The sequence below is a fragment of the Myotis daubentonii genome, chromosome 3, assembly GCF_963259705.1.
Source record: "Myotis daubentonii chromosome 3, mMyoDau2.1, whole genome shotgun sequence".
In the NCBI taxonomy this organism is placed as follows: Eukaryota; Metazoa; Chordata; class Mammalia; order Chiroptera; family Vespertilionidae; genus Myotis; species Myotis daubentonii.
This window is the reverse complement of record NC_081842.1, coordinates 107,889,857-107,911,150: the sequence shown is the minus strand read 5'-3', so window position 1 is coordinate 107,911,150 and position 21,294 is coordinate 107,889,857. Positions and strand designations below refer to the sequence as shown.

General features: G+C 38.5%; 1 protein-coding gene across 1 annotated transcript in view; it reads left to right on the top strand.

Annotated features, from left to right (window-relative positions):
* Positions 1-21,083, top strand: part of CPB1 (carboxypeptidase B1) — a 45,247-nt gene extending 24,164 nt beyond the window's left edge. Inside the window, exons 4-11 of the mRNA XM_059688199.1 lie at positions 362-461; positions 548-649; positions 1,510-1,611; positions 4,442-4,552; positions 4,641-4,731; positions 5,388-5,590; positions 18,974-19,058; positions 20,726-21,083. Of these exons, the coding sequence (XP_059544182.1) occupies positions 362-461; positions 548-649; positions 1,510-1,611; positions 4,442-4,552; positions 4,641-4,731; positions 5,388-5,590; positions 18,974-19,058; positions 20,726-20,913 (982 nt within the window). The 3' untranslated portion in view covers positions 20,914-21,083. The remainder of the gene's footprint in view (positions 1-361; positions 462-547; positions 650-1,509; positions 1,612-4,441; positions 4,553-4,640; positions 4,732-5,387; positions 5,591-18,973; positions 19,059-20,725) is intronic.
* Positions 21,084-21,294: the final 211 nt, after the last annotated feature.

Sequence of the window (21,294 nt, the reverse complement as noted above, 5' to 3'; positions counted from 1 at the left end):
AGGAATGTCCTGAGGAAGAGAGACCGCAGATAGGGCTCAAGTGCACACTTTTGTGTGCAGCCAAGGCCCTAGCTTAGAATACTCCAGATACCATTTTTCAAGTTTAGAGTCCAAAACACCCCAAAATGTGAAGTTTGGGCTCAGGAAGAGCCAATCTTGCTCACACTCTACAGTATCCTTCTCAGTGATTTGCTAACCATTTGGGATTATCAGCTCAATGTGAAAGATGTTAGGAACTATCAGAGAACACATGTGACTCCATGGAGAACGCATTGAACCGTCTATTTATGCAGTGGCTCTTGGTTTTCTCCTGTGTTCACTGAGAAATGTACTTATGTTCACACATTTTGGTTCATTGCAGGGTATTAATAAGCAACCTGAGATCTATTCTGGAGGCTCAGTTTGACAGCCAGGTCCGTGCGACTGGACACAGTTATGAGAAGTACAACAACTGGGAAACGGTAGGACTTGCACATCATTTAGTAAGACATTACTTTGGGGATTGAACCAAAAATGCCACATTAATCTATATGGTTCCATTTGGTAGATAGAAGCTTGGACTCAGCAAGTTGCCAGTGAGAATCCAGACCTCATCTCTCGCAGTGCAATCGGCACCACATTTGAAGGACGCACTATGTACCTCCTCAAGGTAATTGTTTTTAACCATGACCTTGCCATATCTGAGGGCTTTAAATCGATGAATTCTAACACATTAACATCTATTCCCAGATATACTCATCCCAAACATTGTTAAAATTCTTTCACTGCCTATATCCCCCAGGGAATCAAACAGATTTCCCAGCTTCTTTTATCATACATGGATTTTTAAATCATTATGTTGACTTTTATTCAAAAGAAAAAATGCAATAAAATGGATGTCCTATAAATTTAACCACTTTCCTCCGAGTCTAAGCAATGTAAATGATCATCTACCTTGATGAAATTCTTTTCCCCCAGATGTTTGCAAATCCATTTGCTAAAGAGTTTCATAAACTTCATGTCTATCAGACAACATTACAAAGCGTATCAACAATTTGTTTCTGTCATCTTCTAAAACCATTTAGGTCATATAATTCTAATAATATAAAAAGACAAGGAATAAGTGGAAGAAAAGAAAAAATTCTTACAAGATTAGCAACAATCACTATTATTTCTAATTATTCTTCCAGTTGTCTTGGACCTGTCACCTAATAATAGCAGCTGAAAATAAGCTTCACATGAGGACAATTAAGCAGGGTAATTAAGCACCTTTTGAAAATATGTGCTTATCAAGCTTAATAAAAGTAATAAACAACCATGTAAGAGCACAGATAGGGCTCAATAAGCCTTCAGCTCAAACACTGGGTTATTGTGGCAAGAACATACTGTGCTAGTATGATGTTTTAATTTAATCACGGAATATATTTCTTGCTGCTGTCAAGTTTCACCTGTTAAATCTAAGGCTCAGAAGGGTAGTGACTGGTAAGCTCCAAATTTAATGAATAATAGTTTTCCTTTTGTTTGCAATAGGTTGGTAAACCTGGACCCAATAAGCCTGCTATTTTCATGGACTGCGGTTTCCATGCCAGAGAGTGGATTTCCCCAGCATTCTGCCAGTGGTTTGTGAGAGAGGTCAGTATGTAAAATGATTTAGGGAAGAGAGAAATAGAAAGCATTACTTTACTTCAATCAATTCCTTACAACCTAGCTATAATAGAAGAGAATAATAACAGAAAAATCATAATTTCAAGTTCTTATTTTTGGGTGTTAGTTGCAACTCTCACCAAAAGACCTTCATAAAGCAAGTTTTAAAATAAAAACAGTTAGCAAATTGTATTTACTTGAATTTCACACCCACCTTTGGTGGAAAGGCTAATAGGTAGTATAGTGGATGAAAGTTCATGATTGTAGATAAACACTAACTTGATCTTTACCTTCTGGATACTAATCACTGCATGCCTTATAATAAAAGAAAATAGTACGTATAGCTCCCTACCATAAATGGTACTGTTTTCAACCCTTATAATTCTAATTATAAGATATATGTGAAAGTCCTTTAAAAACTAAAATTCTTAAATATCCATGAGCCCATATTGATATAAATAGATTATTAAATAAGTTAATAAAAAGGAAAGAAGGAACAAGTCTTTCTTACAGAATTACAACTAACAGATGTACAAAGAATGAGCAAAATAGAAAATTACCATTAGAACACTATAGTAATAATAATTTCAGGAAAATCAGTGGATATGCACAAAAATTTGGGGGTAAAATTTAAAGAGAAATAAAATATTTGCCATCCTAAAAGTACCTACTGAAAGATATGTACCAGATTATAAAATTTACAGTGGAGAAGCCTAGCAGGAACTACCTTAACAATGATCAAAGTTAACATCATCAGTATGAGACAAAATCAATACAATGTGCTCTCTAATGTTATGCACTGAAAAGGTACATGGTTTTTGTGGTATTCTTCACCAAAATGCATAATCTTTCTCTAATTATTAAAAATATCAGAGAAGCCACCGAAACCAGTTTGGCTCAGTGGATAGAGCGTCGGCCTGCGGACTGAAGGGTCCCAGGTTCGATTCTGGTCAAGGGCATGTACCTGGGTTGTGGGCACATCCCCAGTAGGAGATGTGCAGGAGGCGGCTGATCGATGCTTCTCTCCCATCGATGTTTCTAACTCTCTATCTCTCTCTCCCTTCCTCTCTGTAAAAAATCAACAAAATATATAAAAAAAAATATCAGAGAAGCCCAATTGAGGGACCTCCTGCAAAATAACTAGACAGCACTCTTCAATAGAAGTGCCAAATGACAAAAGACAAAGATAGACTGAGGAAGTGTCTCAGATAAGAGGAGACTATGGAGACATGACAGCCAAATGCAGTGTGGGGGTCCTAGAACAGAAAAAGGACATTAGTAGAAAAGCTGGTGAAATATGAATAAAAATTTTGTACCAAAGTGGATCACTTTGATGCCTGTAACATAGTTATGTAAATGGTAACATTAGGAAAAGCTGAGTGGAGGGTACATGGGAACTCTCTGTACTTGTAACTCTTATAAAATTATTACAAAACTAGAGGACTGGTGCACGAAATTCGTGCATGGGTAGGATCCCTAGGCCTGGCCGGCAATCAGGGCCGATCTGTGGGGTGACTGGCGGGATGATCACTCGCTGGCCCCACCCCCCACCACCACTGCCAGGTCGGGGCCTGCAGGCTAGGGGCAGCTCCTGTGTTGAGCATCTGCCCCTGGTGGTCAGTGTGCATCATAGCAACTGGTCATTCCCCTGGTCATTCTGCTGGTCAGTCGATTTGCATATTAGGGTTTTATATAGATAAAGGTTTAAAATATTAAAGTGTTTTTAAATATATAAAATATTATTATATACAATATAATTTCTTTTCTGTGAAGCACTTTTGTGTCTATTTGTATGGTTTTGGTTTCTAGACATGTTATGTATCCAATTGCCACCATTTAACTTTAGTGAATGTTTCCCCATCTGTCCTCTAGGGAAAGAACTTTTATCATTACTGTGATTATCTCCAAATTGTAGACCATTGAAAAAACATGGTTCTATAGCTTCTCTAACCTCAAAAGCCCATGTTTTATCATGTTATTGTAATGAACATACATGCATAGAGTCACAAAGAGTATATAAAAACTATTAATTCATAAAAGCCTCAAATGCCATAAAGTCTATTCAAGCAAACTTAGGAGAGAGTTAAATTTAAGTTTAAAATAATTCCGGGCCTGAGGGACTGTGACTACGAGAACATAATAAATGGGCATGAGGCCCTTATTCACAGATAAGTGTTCTTAGCATGGAGAACTAGTCCAGTCCCTTAACAGAGTTCCCTTCTTAAGAAACAATCATACAAAGAAGACTTCCATCATTGTGCAGCTTGGAGCCTCAGTGAGATGCTCCCCAAAGTCCATTAGTGTGAACTCAATTTATAGTGGAAGAGGTTCTCATTCTTTTTCTATAACAGACACTGGATAGACCATCTACAGGAGGTTTCATAGAAATTAAATAAATTTCTAGATGATATTGTGAGAAACAGGCATAGCCATCCATAGACATTCCTTGCTTACTAGAATGGGTCTTACCCTCATATCTTACTAGCTTTGAAAAAAGTTATCACAGTTATTATTGCAAAGGAAGTGAGTATGTATGTTATTTAAAAGTCTTTAGTTTTGTTAAATCTTTGTTAAACTTTAAAGTAAAAAATTAAAATAAAAATAATAACTATGTGGAATACATAGAGATGAAATAGAGTATCCTGGAAACAGAGAAAAATTAGAAACAAGTGTTTTAAACAAAACTATCAGCAGTATTTTGCTAATTGATTTTTAAACATTAATATCTAACCAAAGTCAATATCATCTAATCTATGTAAATTTTAGCAGCATCAGCATTCCATTTTTTCATGAAATTCTGCTTTGTAATTCATCACAGGCTGTTCGCACCTATGGACGTGAGATCCACATGACAGAATTTCTCCAAAAGTTAGACTTCTATGTCTTGCCTGTGGTCAATATTGATGGCTATGTCTACACCTGGACCAAGGTATATGAACTACTATTTAGAGGCACTGATCACATTAAAACCAACCACTTTCTATTATACTTGTTCTAACCATATAATCCACTTTTAGAACCGAATGTGGAGAAAGACTCGCTCCACCTACGATGGAACTAAATGCATTGGTACAGACCCCAACAGAAATTTTGATGCTGGTTGGTGCAGTAAGTATCTGGCTGACCATTTGCATGTATCTGTTAAGAAACATAGGAGGAAAAATAAAATAGGAAACATAATAGTATCTAAAACAAGAAAAAATAAAATTTTATAGTTTAGAGTTCTAATTTCTGAAAGCATAGACAATAGAGTTTATTCAGTCCATAAAAATGTGTTATGTGCTCTATTGTGTTCCCAGCTGTGCTAGATGCTGGAACATAAGACTGAACAAACCCGACATACTCCTACTACTTATGGAATGTATAATTGAGAGGAGACCATCATTAAATAGCTATTTAAACAAAATTGTGATAGAATTATAATTTTGTGATTCAATTCTCAGTAAATGATTACAATAATATGAAAATTTCTCATAGATATTAGTTTGCTCCATACTTTTTAATTTTCATACACTATATTGATCTCACTGTATAATACTACACAGGGAAACATTGCTGGTTTCACATGCTGTCAGCTTAAAAACACACTACCCTAATCTTGTGACTAAATGTGTACACAGTTTATAATGTGTACATACATGATGATGATTATTTGTACTCCTATGGAAACCACTTATCTTTAACTCTCTGATTTGAAAGTTTGAAATATGCCCTGTGAGAACTTTAGTAGATGATCTTTACCATTAACAATATATGTTTTCTAGAACTTGGAGCATCTCGAAACCCCTGTGATGAGACTTACTGTGGGCCTGCTGCAGAGTCTGAAAAAGAGACCAAGGCCCTGGCTAATTTCATCCGCAACAACCTGTCTTCCATCAAAGCATATCTGACAATCCACTCCTACTCCCAGATGATGCTTTACCCTTACTCCTATGATTACAAACTCACGGAAAACAATGTTGAGTTGGTAAGTAGTCTTGACAGTAAATATGGTATTTCACTGTTAAATTTTTAAAATTCTATTATTGGAAAAAAATATAAGAACAATTTCTAGAAGTTCCATTAATAATTTTTGGTAATAGAAGCAAAAGACTTACAACAAATTTACAGAGAATCTAGAAGTGGCTAAATAAATTATCTAATTTGATTTGATAAATTAATTGATTTATTGATCAATTAATTGATTTATTAATCAATTTATCAATTGATTAATTGATAAATTAATTCAATTAAATTTAAATTTAATTGAATCTGATTTGATTCAGGGAATGGTCCCAACATGTGGTTTATTCACTCATCTTCAAAATGACAATAGTTCCACCTCCTCCTGCTTCACCACAGTGTTCACTCTCATGACGATTTCAGAGGCATCTGGGATAATCCACAAAGTTCCCTCATGTCATGTATAATCTTAATCAAAAGTCAATTTTGTCAAGTTGCCTTGAGCTGGATTTCACATAGGCTGAGTGTGGCAGATGTCATTAGGAATGTGGTACATTTTGGTTGACGTTGGATTGTGATGAGATCCTAAAATTGCTTATTTCACTGTTTGATGAGGTGAGACACAAAAGTAAATCAGTCAATGAAAAAATGATGTGAATGGGTCCTTATTTGATATAGGAAATAATTAATATCCCTGACTCAAAAAAAAAAACTAGCAATCTTGTTGGAGAATCAAGATATAACTACATGAAAAGCTAAATTAAAATTAACAAATATCACACATCAATACATATTATTTTTAAATAAGGAGGTTTGAATTCTTCAAACAATATATTTTTTTAAATTTGTGAAACATCTGGCTGCCAGAAGTTGGGACCAGTGATCTAAAAGAAAAGATTTAAAGCATTTGAGTTATTCCCCCCCCAAAAAAGCATTTTACTTAGACAATGACATAGATATTTGGCTTACCTACATACATAAATTTGAAGACCCGGTAACTTTAACAAGTGAAAAATATTGCTTTGTACTTTCAGATTCAGTCTTTCTAAGACCAAATAAAACATGTAATGCTGTAAATGTTTTGTGAAGAGCAAAACAGAAAAATAATTCAGGCTCTTAGAAAAAAAACATGATAGCTAATAGCTGACAAGGTTGTTCTTTTTTAAAAAATGCTATTTCTCAAAAAACTTCCCATTTTCCCTATCTGTTGCCAAAAAAAACAAAGAAAACATCACTAGTTGGAACCATTAAATATTTCACTGTTCCAATTATACTCAGTGTTCCCAGTGGGTGCTCAAGGCCCTCTGTCCCAGAGATGGGTGTGGTCAGCTCTTCACTTCAGTCCTAGATTTCTGGTCACCAATGGAGAGGTGGTGGCATGTATTGTTTGCTTAATTAATGTGAATATGTTTAAATTGTACCGCATCAAAATAAAAAAGACAAAGCCATAATAACTAAGCATTAATAAGTTGGTAAGTAAAATAGTAAAACTAAAATTATAAACCATATTAAGTGTAACAAAAACCAGGATATCCAGTTTGCTTAATAGCAAATAGTTTTAAACATAAATTCTAAGACTAAGACAAAGTATTCTTTTGAATTGAACTGCTTCACAAAGTTTCAATGCTTTTTCTTATTTTGAGAATAAATGTAAACCCTTTAAGATGAAAACTTTGTCACTCCATATAGTAATAACATACTATCTGGGCTACTCTAAAAGTCTAGCAGCGGTTCTCAACCTGTGGGTCGCGACCCCTTTGGCGGTCGAAGGACCCTTTCACAGGGGTCACCTAAGACCATCCTGCATATCAGATATTTACATTACGATTCACAACAGTAGCAACATTACAGTTATGAAGTAGCAACGAAAATAATTTTATGGTTGGGTCACAACATGAGGAACTGTATTTAAAGGGCCAGAAGGTTGAGAACCACTGCTACAGATTATCCTTTTTTTAAAAAAAAATGAAGTTCTACTTATAGAATCTCCTGAATAATTTTTGCTTCTTCCTATGGTAGTCTCACCCAGAAACAGACTCAAGGCTCGAGTTAGTGGGTTTGGTGGGCCAGTTCATGCATGCCCCCAGCAGTGTGAAACCGATCCCTAGAGAGCGAGCCACTAATGCTCCTCTCTAACAATCACCCCTTCATTTAAAATCAAGGAAAGAGAGGTAATGTACAAAAAGATATTAGAAATCCTGCCCTCCAAAATTGTTTTTAAATTCTAATTAGCAAAGGAGTGTAATAAACAGAATTATAACAAACTAAAATATTCACAGTCTATTCTCAAAAAGAGCACAAACCACAAAATAATCTTACGTTGGATGTTTATTTTTACATTCACAAAACTAATAAATTCAAGGAAAAGTACATGTGACTTCTTATATTTTTCAGAGCATAATCAGATAGGTAACTAAAATGCAAAATATAATTTTACTTATATCACACTCATTCATTTAAAAGTTACTTTTTTTCTTATAATTGTTTTCTATAATTAAACTTTTGCCTCATATCTTAAAAGAAATTTTTAAATGCCACTAGTGAAATCTGAGGTGGATGTTATTTGATCATCTGATTCTTTTGGGATCTGGATTTTGGTTGGCATTCCAAAGCAACTTTAAGTCTTTTGAATAAATAAAGATACTTTCAACTTTTTTCTTATTTTGTATAAATTCAACTTACTTATTTCCTAGGCACATTTTGCTAGGACAGCTCATGACTATAGAGTTATTATAAATATATTTGTACCTGAAAGACAATTTGAGTCTCTCAAAAAGAAAAACATTAGCTTTTCTGTGGTTTTTATTTGTAATATGGATATCAAGGAAAAAGTAAGTCTTGATCTAGAAAGATGAATGTTCCATCCAACTCTAGTGCCTCCAAATTAATTCTCAGTTAGGAAAATGTGACCACAGTAGGAAATAAAACGTAGGAAAAATTAATAAGATAAATTATGGGCATACCACATTATAGATAAGTCAGAATTTTCTTAAAGTAATGCAAAGCAGATTTTGTCTTACACAAAATTTGGCATGAGTGTGTGTAATTCTAATTTCTCTATATACTTAGAAAGTTTATAAGATTATACTTGTTGGGAAAAAATATTCAAAGAGAATAAGACTCCAGGCTGAAGGAAATTATTCTCTACTTATATTAGCATTCTTAGCCCAAATCTAGGACATATTGTAAGTAGCAATTCTTTGATGTCTGAGTCATGATGAAAATTTATGTGGCTTCATTTCTGAAAGATCTTAGATGCAGATTGCCTGACAGTTGCCCATATCATGAGACAACTTTCAGAGTGAAGAAAGGCAGAGATAGGAATGCAAAAGACCAATGAGGTAGAAAAACATAAGTAACAGCATGGATGACATGGAAGGCTACAAAAATATATCTTCAGCAGATCAGTAAAAAAAAGTGTGATAAATCATAAAAGTATCTTACATGCATTGCTTCCCAGTTTGCAAATCACTTTCATAGGAAGTGCACTGTAAGTTTCCAATGGTTTAATAAACTGTCTGGTTCCTTGGTGTTGACTTCTTCGCTATAAAGCTATCACTATCTTCAAAGGAAGGTTTAAGGCCCAGATAAAGAATACACTTACATTTTCGAAATTCTAAAGGATAATGAAATAGTGAATTGTATGACCTCTTTATTGTCACAGAAAATAAAAACTAGCAGACATGATTGAAAAGGCTCCCAAACTTATTCATATCTTTGCATTTATTGAGTATGGAGAAGCTCCCAATCTTTGGTACACCTTCCTCCCAAAGAGGCCTACATGGCACTGTTAATAATAGTAATTATTATTACACCACTTCTAAGTTCAAAAGTAGGAACCCAGCATCATAACAGGTCAACTAAGTATCTTGAGCAAATGGAAAGCTGATGTGCACTCCACAAAAGTACACGAAGGGGCAGGCATCTCACACCACATTTCTGCATTAGAAGCACAGAATTCTACAGCTGGAAATCTTGGAATATCTCTGATCTTCTTGTTTTCCAGCTGAGATAATAAAGGCTTGGCAAAGTCAATAGCAGTAGTAGAGGCAGCCTAGGGCCTGGAACTATTAGATCCTAAAGAACTTCTTAGGCTGCCCTAATTTCCAAACACACACACACACACACACACACACACACACACACACACACACACTGGTGTGGCCATGTTCTAGGTTGGTACCCCTTCTACCTATTATTCATTAAATAGTCTTTCATGCCTCTGCCCCTAACTTTGCTAAGGATTTACACTGGTCAGCTGAGATGCCTCACTTCTCAGAGCCCAGTTTTTATGATTAAACTGGAGAAAAATGACAGCCTTACTGAAAAATTATTAAACTTAAACAAAAAGATAGAAATATTTTTCTAAAGTCTAATTCCTTCCAGTCTTGTGGCACCTCACTACTTCTTAATTAAAGTTTCAGTTAATGAGCCACCGAGATAGAAATCCAGTGTTCCAACCAAGCATGTGAGCACAGCGCAAGGCTCTGATTAGAGATAAACATAAAAATCAAAGGAAATAAATATTGTGATTAGGAGTGGACAGCTGCAGGGTCATGAGCGTACCCAATCACAGTTGTCACCACATCTCTGCCTAGTAACAAGAGCAATGAGGCCATAGCCCCACTGTTAGGCAGGCTACCAGCAGCTGAGGCAGACAGGACTTGAGGCACAAAACATCTGCTTCAGAAATTTTCACAGAATTTGCAATCTCACTTAGAAGACAAAAAATTTTCAAATAACAACTGCAGAATTTCTTTGATTAGAAAAACTAGTTGCTAACTTACCACTATACATTTTCAGTGACTGCTTGGCTTATTAAAATTCCCAGTCAGTACATGGCTTATCAGGCAATGACCAGAAATTTTATTGAGCCCCTATTGAGTGCTCAGCATAGAGCATGGCTCCTGCGATAGAGAGTGTAAGGTCTTACTGACATGGTGAGGAGGACAGAACGGCAGTTTCCAACCAGGCACAATAGTAGGCATTCAGGGCGGGGAAATAGCAATATGTGGTAAAGTTATTCAATGCAGGTTACAGAGAGGAAACAGAGCCTTGAAGGAAGGGCAGAATTGGGGTGGCAAAGGAAAGGAGCACTTGAGGCAGAGAGAAGAGCCAGCGAATGCACCACAGTGCAATGGGCAGTGGGGGTGATGGGAGAGAGGAAGCTCTCCTGTGCTGTGTGTTCCTGCCAGAGAAGAGTGGGTAGGAGGCAAACAGGCTTCAGGGGCTCTTAAATGTCAGATAACTGCTGTGTGGGAGCCAGGCCCTGGAGTTGGCACCTGAGACATAAGATTGCCTGGTCAAGTACAGGACGCCGTGACACCTGAGTTTCAGGAAAACAACAGATCATTTTTAGTATTTAAGTATGTTCCAAATATTGCATGTGACAGACTTATACTGAAAATTACTTGTTTACCTGAATTTTATATTTTGGATACCCCAAAATCCAGGTATCCCATATTTGTTGCTAAATCTGGCAACCCTGTTAGCAATGTGATATTTTAGCAGGACTGACCTAGCAGTGGTAGTTAAGAGACACATACCATTGTCAACAGGAAAATAAGGATTCAGAGCACCTTTAAAACCAGTTATCTTCCTTTTTAATTTTTTTCTATAAAATATACTCTTTGCCATAATCATGTCCTTTATTTGACTTTCCTTGTAAACTAGTTTTGCTCCCTTCCCTGTCCTGAAGGGACATTTGGTAATGTTGGGGGGCGGGGGTAATTTAGGTTGTCATAACTGTGGGAGTGCTTGGCATAGAGTGGGTAGAGGCCAGGGGTGCTGGTAAACATCCCACAATGCACAGGACAACCTCAAGGCAAAGAGTTATCCAGCCCAGGTGTCCAGAGTGCTGAGGTTGAGAAACCCTGCTTTAAACAGAGATAAGAATGGAGTCACATTTCTAGCCAAAGGTTCCTGGCTTTCACAGCATCTCCCACCCTTCTCATGCGTAGTTTACAGTGTTCTGCAAATCTGAAGTACATGTACATCCTCATTCTGTAGCATTTGTTTCTTAATATTTATTTAAAAGAAGCACCCTTCCACACACACACACACACACACACAAAAAAAAAAAAATTCTGGACTTTGAAACTTCAGCTGACTCATGCTTCACATTTTCCTTGAATTTTAAAGAGCTTAAAAATATGTCTGTAGATCAGCCAAAGAAAAAATTTGGTTTACATCAGTGAAAACATTCCCACACTCCCCGTGGGCTCTGCTGAGATGGACAGGTCCTCTCGCCTAAGCCAAGCTATCCCTAACTCCTTGCCTTTTTTGAATCTCAGGGCTTTGCAACCAGAGCCTATGCTTGTTTACCCTCTTTGTTTTTCCCAGAAACACATTTGTTTTTTAAAATCCCAAAGGCCTTCTCCTCAGCACTGGCTTCTCTTTTTGCACCAAAATTACAAAAGTTAAATTCCTCATTGGTCCCTTGGTGTGAGTTCCCCATTATCACAGGACAGAAGGAAGGAAACTGCCGTTAAAGATCATTTTGATGCTTCCATTATCACATGTCTTCCCCCAGAGGGATGGTTAAATTCAAGTGAGAAGCAAGGCTCTGAAGAAAATGTCCTTTGAATTAGTTTAAAGCCCTTGTCAGTTTGGGGCCTCTGTTTTCTAGTACCAGAATAAAGGACCAGAGGAAGATTAGAAGGCAGCTTCCCTTCATGACACTGGCTGCGTGCATAGAGGCCGCAATGAGGACCACAAGCACAGTCCTAAGTCAGGGGGTCCCTGATCACATGTCACCTGGGGACACAGGTCAGTGGGAAGAAACACCCTCACTCTATTCATCTCACCCTGGAGCTCAGAGCCTGGGGAACCATTATACTAATTGGTCTTTTGTCTCTTGGGCTTTGAGTTAGATGTGACACTCAGGACTGTCACTGTCTTTTGCTGTATGACCAAGCCCTCTTTCTAAGAAAACAGGTGACAAAAGAGAACATGCATAAGATGTGGTAGGAAATTCATCTAAGGATTAATAAAGGCTGGCCATGTTTGGCCTTGGCTGAAAGCAAAGTTCTCTCTGAGGCTGGTTTATATTTAGCTTTCTTCTGTTCTTTACAATTGGTAAAACCAGCTCCAGCAACACTTCTTTTAAAGTATTCGAAAGCCACAGGGAGAAGTGAAAAAGAGCACAGATTTGAAGCAAGAAGAGCCTAGCTCAAGTCAGCCACTTACCAGGAATGCATGCCCTCGGGCAAGTTCTTTTATCCTCTCTGAGTTTCAGTTCTTTTATCTGAAAAATGGGGATAAAAATACCTACCTCTTAGCAAGAGTTCTTTGTAGAGTCTAAGGTTTATGTAAATGTTAGTTCTCATTTTGAACCTATTGAGCAAAGATGTAACATGTCCCTCAAAGAACAGATTGTATAGAAAGTGTCATTAATTGGAGTTTTTCAAGATGTAGATCACACTCTGATGAGCTATTGCTTCTGTGGGTCTTTCATTAGCTTTCCTCATCCCTTTATACAGAGCCAGACAGGAAAAGGAGTTACCACTCTAACATTTTAGCAAATACAGGGACCCCCCCCACATTCCCACTCCTGGAAGGGGTCAGTCACTACTAGCTTAGTTGAAACATCCCCACCAAGCACACTGCCCCCCATGGCATTCTATTCTGCTAGAAAATTCCATGTCGATGAAATGTGGACAGATAATGTTGAGAAGATAAATGACTAACATTTGTGAAAGTATTTGAACTCTTTAAAAGAAAAGACCCACACTGATTCCAAAGATTTTTGTTATGATCATTGGAATTTAAAAGATGATATTTTGGTTGACTAATGTCAGTTCCAACTTTTTTGTCTCTTGGTATTGAGGGGCTAGGGTCCACAGATTTCATTTTTAAAAATTAATAAAAATAAATAAAGTCCATAGCAGAGGTCAATGCCATCAGTACCTGGTACTGCCTGACACCCTCCCCACAAGCATCCCAATCTCCACTCAGGCAAGTCACAGTTCAGCCTTTTTGTGGAGCTCAGCACTCTAACCCCCTTCCAAATCAGGCTCATCTGTAATGCCCCAAAGTCCCAGAATTAGACTCAATCAACCAACCATGTGGTAGGTGCTATGCAACCTACTGAAGATACAAAATGAAAAGCCAAGAATCCCTCCTCACAAGGAGATTAAATGCCAAAAAGAAGTTACTACAGCAGAGTTGTTAATGTAAAAACATTCAAACCTGTAAAGAATTTTTGTGAGTTTATTTGAGCCAAACTGTCGACAATTGCCGGGAAGCAGTATCTCAATGGATTTGGCTAATGCTCCACAGAATGGCGATTTTTCATCTATTTTTATACATTGCAATCAAAGGAGGGGGACGTAGGTGGGTTACATGAAATCCATTGGTGATAGACTAGAGAGGCGGGAGAAAGCAAAGCGGAGAAACCTCTGGGATTGGATAAAAGGTAAAATGATAGACACATACTTAGGTGGGTGCAGGATAGTTAACAGTCAACAATTAACATGATAACAATAACAATGAATGAATTTGTGTATCTGTCCTGGTGCCCAGGCACATTAGGTTGTGCCCCAAGGGGTCCGGAAAAAGGGAAGTTACAAGTTACCCAGACATTTCAAGGATATGTTATCATAGATGCAAAAAGACAGATAGGCTTAGTTAAGGTAAAGGTTGACTTTGTCAGTGAAGATACCAGCCTAAGATGTGACTATCCACCATAACTGCTTTTAGATAAAGTTCAATTTCAGACCATCCTTTGTAGTTACTTTAGATCTTTGAGTTTGCAAGATTGTCATGCAAGCCTTCCCTGAGCTCATCAGGTTAGCATGTGGCCCCTTTCATCCACAGAGTGATAGGAACTCTAATAGAGGATGAGCCCTCACAAGAGAGGGGGGCTCAGTGCTTCCTAAGAGAGTTTTGGCAACTTTGAAGATGACACTAAAATTGAAACTTGAAGAACAATAGCATGTGAACCATGTGAATAAGGAGGGGAAGGAGAGTCCAACAAAGGAAGAAGGACACCCAAGGTCAAGGAGGTAAGGGGAGGCAGGGAAGGGCGTGCAGGGATAAGTTCAGGGAACCTAGCTAGTAAGGGACAGGGGGAGGCACAGTCAGTGATGCAACCTGAGAGAAAAGGGAGGGACTCACTAGCCCAAACTCTTAAACCCAGAAAGGAGGAAAGTGAGAGCCACTGACAGATGTGATGATGCGATAGATGTCCAGATGAGAGAGCAACTGCAGACTAGGCCAGCCAATGCTGAGGCCCAAACTAAATGTTCCTGCAATGTGCAGAGTGACAAAGCAAAATAACTGCAGTTTTAAGGTAACATCAATCTTAGATAGTGCTTCAATATCAAAGGCACAGCAACTGTTTCAGAAAAGGCAAACTGAACTTTTGTGTGACTCCAACAATAGTTATGGATAAATTGATAAGTTAATTAAGTCAAAAGAAGTAACAGATCATGAGTAGGCCCCTTAGGTTTTGTTGGATAATTCAAATATTGTTATACCAATAAATATATTGAGAGACTTAAAGGTCAACCAACACACAAGAGTTCAGTAGATGATGACAATGATCTTCTTGTCTTAAATCTTCTCTAGTCTTCATAACTTTTCACATTTGAAACTAACCCTAAAGAGTCATATCTGGGGGGTTTTTCCCAGCTTTATTGAGACATAACCGACATATAACACTGTGTAAGTGTAAGGTGTACAATATGATGATTTGATACATGTACATATTGTGAAACATTTACCACATTAGTCAACACATCCTTTACCTCAGAACAATGTTGCAGTTATTGTTATGGACAGAACATTAAAGCTTTCCTCTCATAGCAACCTTCAAGTGTTCAATACAGTATCGCTAACTATAGTCATGTTGTTGTACCTTAGATCACCAGAACTTTTTAGAGTCATATTCCTACTAAATAAAAGTAGTAATTCAAGGCTTATGGAGAGAAAAACAGAACAGATGAGAAGCCTTAAAAAGGTAACTAGGGAAGAAGTAAAAGGTTTTTAGAATCAGAGATTCTGCCTTACAAAAAAATAACTAGAGATGTCTTTGGTTAATGGCAAGTTAGAGAAATTGTAGAACAGTAAAAACGTATTGTTTACCTATCAAAAGAATGAGTACCTCGCCATGTTTCACATCTCTAAAAGATGGTTTGAAATCTATCCGGAGCGTGATGCAATGTCTGTAGACTATTCCGATTCTATTGGGCAACAGGTGGTAAGAAGACCTGATTCCAGTGTGGGTCAGAATAAGATTGAACAGGAACTAGACAGATCGCATCAGTAACGAGGCCAGGCAGTAGGAGAAAGTATATATCAGTTTAGCAGTTTAGGAAAAAAGGAAATTTTCAACTGAGTGTCCAAAAGTCTGAGAATAATATGTTAATTCCAAAAAGCTGATTGCATCAATTCAGTCAACCAGACCAAAAAATCATGATTTAAATTTTATACTTCTTTTTAAATTTTCTAATGTACCACTTGGTTAATGAAGCATTAACTCTTTGGGAGCTGGAATCCTTAAAGTCTTATAGGACGTGCCCTCAGCAGTTTTACATCAGACTCTATTAAACTGGTTTTAATAGAAAAAGAACTAAGGGAAGTTGCTACTTTGTAAATAGAATTATTCTGATTTCATCACCAACCTCACAGTTTTCCAAGCATTTGTACAAGTCATGATAATGATGCCAAAGTGTGAAATAATAGCCAGTTTCACAACTAGAGTGAATTGTGGCTTATTCTCTTATAGTAAACAGTCAGATTTTCAAACCTGTATTCTCCAGACAGCCTAAGCAGGCCTTGTTTTCCAAGTGATTCATTTAAATAGGCAGTGAATTAGTGGATGCTAGGGCCTCTATAGTGCAGGGAGGATCTGGGAACAGAGCCCTTCTCCCTGGGGAACTGAGTGCAGGGGCAGGAGGGCAATAGGTCTTTTGAGAGGGTGATGCTATTTCTAAAAAAAAAAAAAGAAAGAATACACTTAAGTTAATATTTCCTAATTTTTTATTCTGGAATTCAAATGTTCTGCATTTTGAAATAGAATAAATGTTCTCTAATTTCTCAATCTAAAACTCTTCCAAGCCAGAACTGCCCCACATCCTTGGAACTGCCAATGCCTAAGCATCTCTGTCCTGGCACTGAACGCAGCATTGACCCTCAGTCATTCACATGAGTAGTTTCTGATGCTCCTGCCCCACCTCCCACAGTCCTGTCATGACTTTATCTTGGCTTTATAACCTGCTATGTTGCCAGGTGGTTTGTGTTTTTGGTTTGGAGTTATTTTCTGTGCATTTGACTTTTGTTTGTTTGTGTGTAATAGCCATAAAAACCTTATTGCCTCCTTTCTCTTTCAAGCTCCAGAGATAAGATAAATTTGTCAAACTAATCCTTACACAGGACCTAATTTTTACTTCACAATGACATTTTATAATGTCAATAATAAAACTTTGTGACTCAGATGGCTGTGATGTGATCAGGCCTGTCTGCATGGACCAGGCTCGCTGGCATTCTGGGGAATGACACTGTCTCCATGTCACTGCACATGCACACAGAAGTAATGTCAGCTAATGCTGCGTGAGTAGGTGCTCATGACACAGCCTAGGGTGCAGATGCCCCTCCTACACTCCCTCCTACAAGTCCCTGAGAGTGCAGACAGGGCTTCCTGTGCCACCTGCCTCCTGCGGGAGGCTTCTCTCCCTCCACTCCTGGGAACTTGAGGTAACAGAAACCCTGGGCCCCAGGTTCCCACAGCTAACTGTGGCACAACAGCTTGGACTCCACTGAGGAGCCCAAGGCCAGTGACAGGAGCTGAGGGTGGGGAGCAGTTCAGCCAGAGAGACGCCAGGGGAAAGGATTCAGGACCCCCACATGCAGGAATCTTGGGGCAAAAAGTTGGGGATGGAGCTTGGAACAAAAGGGAGAAAGTGAAGGGAGCAGGAGCATAGCAAAGGGCCAGGACTGGGACACTGCAAGGAAGACAGGCCCGGGCCTGGCAGGGTCTGGACTACTCATCTGCCTCTGCTCCAGCAGGTGCTGCACTGATGTTTCAGCAGCCACACAGGTAACCCTGGACCATCCTTTCTGCCATCATCCCCATGCCTGTCCTCTCCTTCTTTTTCCTTCTCCAGGAAATACAAGGAGCCCTCTCTATGTGTGGAGTATTTTAAAACTGAGAGAGCAATTTTGGGGTTTGAACACATTAGCTCTAGAACCAGACTGCTTGGGCTCCAATCTCCGCTCTGGGCTTAATCACCTGTGGACCCTGAGCATAATTCTTAGGATGCCTGTGCCTCAGTTTCCTCAGTCGTAAATGGGATAATAGTTCCTGCTTCACCAGGTTGTCGTGAAGTCTCCTGCAAAGCGCCTCATAAATGCTTAACTATTATTATTTTAAAGAATTGTCACAACAGGATCATAAAATTGTAGTATATTTTAATGTTTATATTAGCAAATTATAATTTTAATTAAAAAAAACACAATGGCATATAACTGTATATTCACAAGTAACTATAAGAGTTTGTTTTTCTTTAATTCATAGCATCCAAAAGGTAATATGGTTCAATCATGGGACATAAGTTTAGAGTCAAATGAGAAGCATCTGTGTCTAAAACTTGATTTATAACCTCATTTGGAAACAATGTCAAAAGTCTAAAGTTGAGGTCTTTTGTGAATGTTTGTCTCTAGGCCAAAAGCTTTTCCTGGTCCCTTTCTTATCCCCATTCATACCTTAAATGACTGAGCAAATAAATGGAGGAGTTGGAATAGACTCCACTTCCTGTCTCTCTGATTTGGAAATTAGATAAATTGGGCACTAGGCCTTTAATTCTATAATTGGGTGATTTATAGAATCAGTTACAGGTCTCTATAAGCCGCCTGAAGTAAGGTTTTAAAAATTTTTTTAAACAAGCCTAAATAAGAATTCCAGGGGAAAAAAATTAAGCAAAAGATTTTTCTAAAACAGAGCTTATTCCTAGAACTCATGCTTTATTGTATCAGTGATTTAAAATAAATAAAGGGCCTAATTCCAAATAATTGGGTAAGAAGAGTGCTGACCATCCTCAGAGTTCCAACAAATAGTTACTGAACAACCTCTAAGTGACAAACCCTGGACTAGACCCTGGGGACACTGAGTTAAAGACAGAAAAAGTCACAGAGGACTTAAAGGCCAGCAAATGGTGTTGACAGAGCATGACCACTCTGTAGGACAGAGGGAAACTGAGTGACTTTTTGGGGCATTGGGGAAAGCCATCCTGTCAAGGCAGTCATTGGGGTCTCATGACCAAGTTTGCTGGAAAACTGGAATGGGTGCTAAAGGAGTATAAAATGTTAATGGAACTGTGACTGTTCTCAAAACAATGTGTGGGTGTTTGTTTTGGTCTGTCAGTGTGTACGCTGGTTTCTTATTCCCTCGCTCCTGGTTCTTTTGCAGAATGCCCTGGCTAAAGCCACTGTGAAGGAGTTGGCCACGCTGCATGGCACCAAGTACACTTATGGCCCAGGAGCCACCACGATCTGTGAGTATCAGCTTCTGAACTGTCCAGGGAGAGACTGTGCCTAAGAAAGCAACAATGGCTCCCAGAGCCTTTTCTTTCTGATCATTTAAACCATGTGGTTTTGCCTCAGGGTGAATTTTTTATAAAATATGTCATCAATTTCTGTTCAGAAAAAGAGAAAAAAGTATATTGCTTTCAACACACATAAACATTCACTCTCTATAAACACCTATTGAGCATCTACCATGTGCCAGACCTTACTGGGTGCTGGAGAAGAAAGGAAGGGTGGAGAGTAGGAAAGAGAGAAGAAGGGAAGGAAGGGACCAGTCAGTCTTCAAAGTACCCACAGCAGGGAAGGAAGAACTGTGGATAGGGGTGAGCTAAGAGCTGACCAGAGGGAGCACAAGGAGAGCACCCCAAGGACTAACCAGCCCAGCCTTGTGTCAAGGGTGACTGCCCAGGTGATGGTACAGAACAGTTGCTGGAGGAAAGCATAGGAGGGAGGCCTACTTCAGGCTCAAGCCAGGCACTCGGGTGTGCAAACGAGTGACAAGAGACATGCATGCAGCAGGAGAAGGAGGTGGGGGCTGGACCCCAGAGCCTTGGAGTCACTAGGAAGGCACATTCTGCAGGCTCTGTTTTCAAAATCTACCAATATTTTTCTCTGCCTTTGCTAATTTCTTTTGCCCCAGGTCCGAAAGGACTGGAAATACAAGGAAAAAGACTAGGTCCTATCATCAAGGGGCCCCCCGTGCAGTGAGAGATGCTCCAATCCTAAGGCTTTAAAAAATTTTTTAAAAGAAAAAAAGCTTTATGTAGAATACAGTTCTCTGTATTCTTGTCCTTTTTAAAACGGCTCTGAGTCAGACAACATATACTATTATCTTAAGGGGTTCTAGCAGAAATAACCCACCTATTCATATACTGAGAACTTCTTGTATATTTTATTCAGCCTAGTCCAGTGAGGTTTGTGATTCTACTGTAAGGTCTGGGAGGGAAGAGGCTTTTCTTTGTCCTGATATCACCAGAGTTGAGCCTATGGCTTGCTGCTCAGTGGGGGCTGTACATCGTTGACTGAATTAAATAAATAAGTGAATGATTGAATGAATGAATGAACTAACGAAAGAACAAGTGAATCAATAAATGAATTCATAATCCATGTGGCAGTAACACCATAACTGTTTTTGAATGAATGACTGGATGACTGCTTAATCCATGCCAAGACATAGGCCAGGCCCTGAGGAAACAAGAATGAAGGCATAGCCCTGCCCTCTGGCTGCTCCAGTTCTATCCCAGGGCTGAGAGTCCTCTCCTCTTACCAGTCACCATGCAGCTTTTCTTATTTTCCTGTAAGATACATATTCTTTTCCAAGAAATTATATATATTTTGTAAACAAATTCCATACTTTATGGCATAGTTTACCACAGCATACAAGCACACTGCGTAGTTTGTACGTTACAATTGCATACTTCCTAGGGTATTAAGCACATCATTCCCACAAAGGAGGCTTAGTGGCAACAATGGTCTAAATTTTTAAAATAGCCTTTATATTTTTATGATCCAGTTTACTAGGCAAGCATATTATTTTGCACAGTGAAACATTTTTAATTATAAAAGAAAGCTGGCGTGTTTAAAAATTTCCTTCCTAGATGTAAAGATTTTGTTTTCTGCTGTTTGCACATTTCAGATCCTGCTGCTGGAGGCTCTGACGACTGGGCTTATGACCAAGGAATCAAATATTCCTTCACCTTTGAACTGCGGGATAAAGGCAGATACGGCTTTGCCCTTCCTGAGTCCAAGATTCGGCCAACCTGCGAAGAGACAATGCTGGCGATCAAGCACATTGCCAACTATGTCCTGGAGCACCCATACTAGTCGAGCATCTGAGAGCCTTAGTCCAAAATGCTCACTGTTTCTTTTCTATCCTGAATTCTCATTTCTGCTTGCCTGGATATTTCCAGATCCCAATTCTTCTTTTAAGCTTTTGGGTCTATTAAATTAGTTGGAAAAAGTAATAATAAAAGTGAATCACTATCATCGGAAAAGTTGACAGATTGCCTACTTCTTTGGGGGAAAATGAAGTGAACAAATGACTAAGTAATCTGTGCACAGTAATGAAGTGGGTCCACTGCACATGGGAGTTAAAGCCCTTGGGGTGTTGGCCAAAACTGGCAGAGCACAGAGATGCGCAGGTTATGAAGGGGGCTTTCAAGGGTCATAAACAATAGTATAGGTGAAAAGACTCTATCTTGATTT